The sequence below is a fragment of the Rhinopithecus bieti genome, unplaced genomic scaffold (genome assembly GCF_001698545.2).
Source record: "Rhinopithecus bieti isolate Rb0 unplaced genomic scaffold, ASM169854v2 scaffold_9581, whole genome shotgun sequence".
Taxonomy (NCBI): domain Eukaryota; kingdom Metazoa; phylum Chordata; class Mammalia; order Primates; family Cercopithecidae; genus Rhinopithecus; species Rhinopithecus bieti.
The window spans coordinates 1,652,382-1,656,002 of record NW_016806413.1 but is presented as its reverse complement, the minus strand read 5'-3'; the positions used below and the strand labels follow the sequence as shown (position 1 = coordinate 1,656,002).

Below are 3,621 nucleotides of genomic sequence, written 5' to 3'. Positions count from 1 at the left end.
CCCATGGCCTTTCTCACCCACCCCACGGCTCTCTCCCACCCCCCACAGCTCTCTCCCAACCCCCACGGCTCTCTCCCACACACCACCCCTGCCACACGGCTCTCTCTCACCCCCTGCCTCCCAGTGTATTTACCAAAGAACCAAGCACTGTTACAAGGAAGCCCTATTACAATTAGAATGTTGGTGTTGACAAAGAGCTTCTAAACGCGAGGAAGAGTTTTGCAGAGACTTATGTGGAGGCCTCTGCTGAGTGGAGGGCTAATGCCTTCGTGCAGCCATGAGGCAGGAGAAGCTGGGGTGTGAGGACGTCAGACACCAGATACTTCCCACCTCCCCCCCCACCCAGATTTGGCAACAACAAGCTCCTGGGAAATGCCAGGCATTTCACAGCTGCCTGAGTTTCCCCTCTTCCCCTGGGTCTGGACACCTAGGACAGGAGGGCTGGCGAGGCTCACGCTGTGTGCTCTGTGCAAGGTGCGCCCTGCGTGCCCTCTCCACCCTCACTCATTCCTAGAAGGCCCTCAACATCCTATCCTTACACATGAGGACCAGAGGGAAATGAAATGGGAGGGAGTAGCTGGCAAGGAAACAAACGAACCGCAGAAGGGATAGTGGGTTTTCACTCTTAGAAAATCAAGGGGTGGGCGGGGCGTGGTGGCTCACACCTATAATCCCTGCACTTTGGGAGGCCGAAGCAGGCAGATCACGAGGTCCAGAGATCGAGACCATCCTGGTTAACACGGTGAAACCCCGTCTCTGCTAAAAATACAAAAAATTAGCCTGGCGTCGTGGCACATACCTGTAATCCCAGCTACTTGAGAGGCTGAGGCAGGAGAATCACTTGAAGCCAGGAGACGGAGGTTGCAGAGAGCCGAGATCACACCATTGTACTCCAGCCTGGGTGACAGAGTGAGACTCCATCTCAAACAAGCAAACAAAAAAGAAAAATAGAAAATCAAGGGGTGATTTTAAGAAGCCCGAAGAGTGACTGGGTATGGAGGCTCGCATCTGTAATCTCAGCACTTTGGGAGGCCAAGGTGGGAGGCTGGCTTGAGGCCAGGAGTTCTAGGCCAGCATGGGCAACATAGGGATACCTGGTCTCTACAAAAAATAAACAAAGTAGCTGGGCATGGTGCTGCATGCCTGTAGTCCCAGGCAGAGCTGCGGGGAGGGGGACTGCAGTTGGAGAGGGAGGTGGGTGGATCACTTGAGTCCAGAAGGCTAAGTCTTCAGTGAGTGGTGATTGTGCCACTGTACTGTAGCGTGGGCAACAGAGCAAGACCCTCTCTCAAAAAAATAAAAAATAAAATAAAAATAGAAAGAACCTCAAAGAATTGTAACCACAAAACTCCCCCAGACTCCTTCTGGAACATAAACATTATGGTCTATTCCTTTTATTTTGGTAGTTTTTCCCCTCAGGTTACAAAAGTAACATATGTACTTCAACTCTGTAAATATACAGATATTTACAGATAATCACAGATATTGAATCATCCAGTTTAGATGGTAGATTTTATGGGATATAAATGATATCTTGATAAAGTGGCTTACAGTAAACAGAATTTCAAAAGTAATGTGCTTATCACAAAAGACTTAGGAAATACAGAAATGTGGAAAGAAAATAAAATTATTCATAACCTCCTCCCTCAGTGATAATGACAACGTTTTAGTGTATTTTATTCTTTTATCTATTACTAAGGTTTACATAGTTGTAATGCTATTTGTGCACAACTTCGTAGCCTGTTTCATTATTTATTTATTTTTATTATTATTAGTTTTTTGAGACAGAGTTTTGCTCTTGTTGCCCAGGCTGGAGTGCAATGGCGCTATCTTGGCTCACTGCAACCTCCGCCTCATGGGTTCAAGCGATTCTCCTGCCTCAGCTTCCTGAGTAACTGGGACTACAGGCATGTACCACCATGCTCGGCTAATTTTGTATTTTTAGTAGAGACAGAATTTCTCCATGTTGGTCAGGCTGGTCTTGAGCTCCCGACCTCAGGTGATCCACCTGCATCAGCCTCCCAAAGTGTTGGGATTACAGGCGTGAGCCACCATGCTCGGCCTGTTTCATTTATTTAACTTGATTACAAAGGAATTTCCCCCATGGTATTAAAAACTTGTACTTCCTTTTAGTGGCTGCATGCTATAGCTCTATAAACTTACTTAACTATTGCCCTGTGGCAGGACATTTAAATGGTTTCTAATTTTCAATGCTGTGGTGGACTTTTTTATGAGACTGTAGGCAGGGGAGATGGGTTATGCTACAGGGTGGCTGTGACGTGCAAATTAGGTGGTATGTGTTAAGTTTCTGACACAGGGCAAAGTCTTAACTGCCTCTTTTTTCATTTCCCAAAATAGTTTGAGAAAAATGTCCTGGACTGCTGCATTTCCCTGCTGACTGAGAGCTCCCTCAAGCCCACAGATAGGAGGGATCCTGTGCTGGTGTGCAGGGCCATGTCTGCTATGGTAGGTGTGGAAAGCCTGGGCTGATGCTGTCCTGTACTTGCCAATTGCTCAGCCGTTTTCTGTTTTTCCTGGGCTAGACTGGAAGCTCTTTGAAGTACACCACAGTCCTATGGCCAATCAACTGTTCAAAACTATTAAGAAATAGACATTGCTGAAATCTGTTCTGAGTGCAGGTTTTCAAGTCAGACCGGAGTCTGAACCCCAGCCCTGCCACTTATGGGCCGATCTTAGGTGTAAATGGCTTCACCTGTCTGAGCCTCAGTTTCCCCATCTGCAAAATGATATTAATACAGAAGGTTCTCTTTCTACCTGCAAGCTGGGCTCCAGTTGGGTGAGCAAACTGGTCCAGTTCACTTGGGACTTTTCTGGCTTTAACACTGAGAATACTGTGTTCCAGAAAACCTCTCAGCCCCGGGCAAGCAGGATGGTTGGTCGGTCACTCTATTCTGCCTGGTCTCTTGGAAGTCAGTTTGTTCAGAGTAGCAGTTCTCAAATATTTTGGTCTCAAGACCCCTTTGCACTTTTAAAAATTATTGAGGACTCCAAATAAGTTGTGTTTATATGCTTTATATTTACCAATATTTACTTTATTAGAAATTAAAACTGAAAAGTTTAAACTATTTATTCTAAAAGAATAATTCCATTACAAGTTAATATTAATAATGTATTTTACTTATAAAACCTATGTTTTCAAAGCATAAAATATGTAGTGAGAAGAGTGGCATCGTTTTCCATTTTTGCAAATCTCTTTAATGTCTGGCTTGCTAGAAGTCCGCTGGAATTTCGTATCTGCTTCTGCGTTCATTGTTTCAGTTGGAATATATGAACATCTGGCCTCACACAGATATGTAGATTTAAAAAGGCAGAGGCCAGCTGGGCGTAGTGGCTTATGCCTGTAATCCCAGCACTTTGGGAGGCCAAGGCAGGCAGATCACGAGGTCAGAAGATTGAGACCATCCTGGCTAATACGATGAAACCCTATCTCTACTAAAAATACAAAAAATTAGCCCGGTGTGGTGGCACACACCTGTAGTCCCAGCTACTGGGGAGGCTGAGGCAGGAGAATCACTTGAACCCAGGAGGCAGAGGTTGCAGTGAGCCAAGATCATGCCACTGTACTCCAGCCTGGGAGACAGAGCAAGACTCCATCTCAAA

At 45.7% G+C, this 3,621-nt stretch overlaps 1 protein-coding gene across 3 annotated transcripts in view; it reads left to right on the top strand.

Moving 5' to 3' along the window:
• Window positions 1–3,621, top strand: part of TGM4 (transglutaminase 4) — a 71,137-nt gene that overhangs the window by 49,739 nt on the left and 17,777 nt on the right. For all 3 annotated transcript variants that reach the window (XM_017876286.1, XM_017876285.1, XM_017876284.1), the window contains one exon: window positions 2,359–2,466. In XM_017876286.1, coding sequence (XP_017731775.1) covers window positions 2,359–2,466 — 108 coding nt within the window. The remainder of the gene's footprint in view (window positions 1–2,358; window positions 2,467–3,621) is intronic.